We start from the raw sequence: 510 nt of genomic DNA on the forward strand, positions 1-510 counted from the left end.
GCGTGGCAAGGGTGGCTCTGCCTGAGGCCCCCCCCGAGGCTCTTCACAGAACCACTTCTCTTGCAGGTTGTTCTGGACAACACGGCCTTGAATCGGATTGCGACGGACCGGCTGCACATTCAGAACCCGTCATTCTCTCAGATCAACCAGCTGGTGAGAAGGGCTCTTCCCTGTGGGGGAGTCGGTGCAGGGCTTCCCCAACGTGCTCCGTTCAGTCTGAACCTGCTGTGAGGGCTGGGCGCAGCGGTGGGCAGCCTGGAGCCACAAACGAGGGTCCTTTGCCCTTCCCCAGGGTGGCCTCCACCGCGCGGCTCTGCGAAGCAGTGTTTGAACACGCTCTGCGACGGCGTGGCGACACAGACCCTGACCCTGCCCTCTCCCACAGGTCTCCACCATCATGTCTGCCAGCACCACCACGCTCCGGTACCCCGGCTAAATGAACAACGACCTCATTGGGCTGATCGCCTCGCTGATCCCCAACCCTCGGCTGCACTTCCTTATGCCGGGCGA

At 62.7% G+C, this 510-nt stretch overlaps 1 protein-coding gene across 1 annotated transcript in view; it reads left to right on the forward strand.

The window, feature by feature from the left end:
• Window positions 1-510, forward strand: part of LOC104277401 (tubulin gamma-1 chain-like) — a gene marked incomplete at its 5' end in the record, with an annotated part of 3,441 nt that overhangs the window by 713 nt on the left and 2,218 nt on the right. The window contains 2 exon segments of the mRNA XM_009874021.1: window positions 67-153; window positions 386-501. Of these exon segments, the coding sequence (XP_009872323.1) occupies window positions 67-153; window positions 386-501 (203 nt within the window).

The sequence above is a fragment of the Apaloderma vittatum genome, unplaced genomic scaffold (assembly GCF_000703405.1).
Source record: "Apaloderma vittatum isolate BGI_N311 unplaced genomic scaffold, ASM70340v1 scaffold27917, whole genome shotgun sequence".
In the NCBI taxonomy this organism is placed as follows: Eukaryota; Metazoa; Chordata; class Aves; order Trogoniformes; family Trogonidae; genus Apaloderma; species Apaloderma vittatum.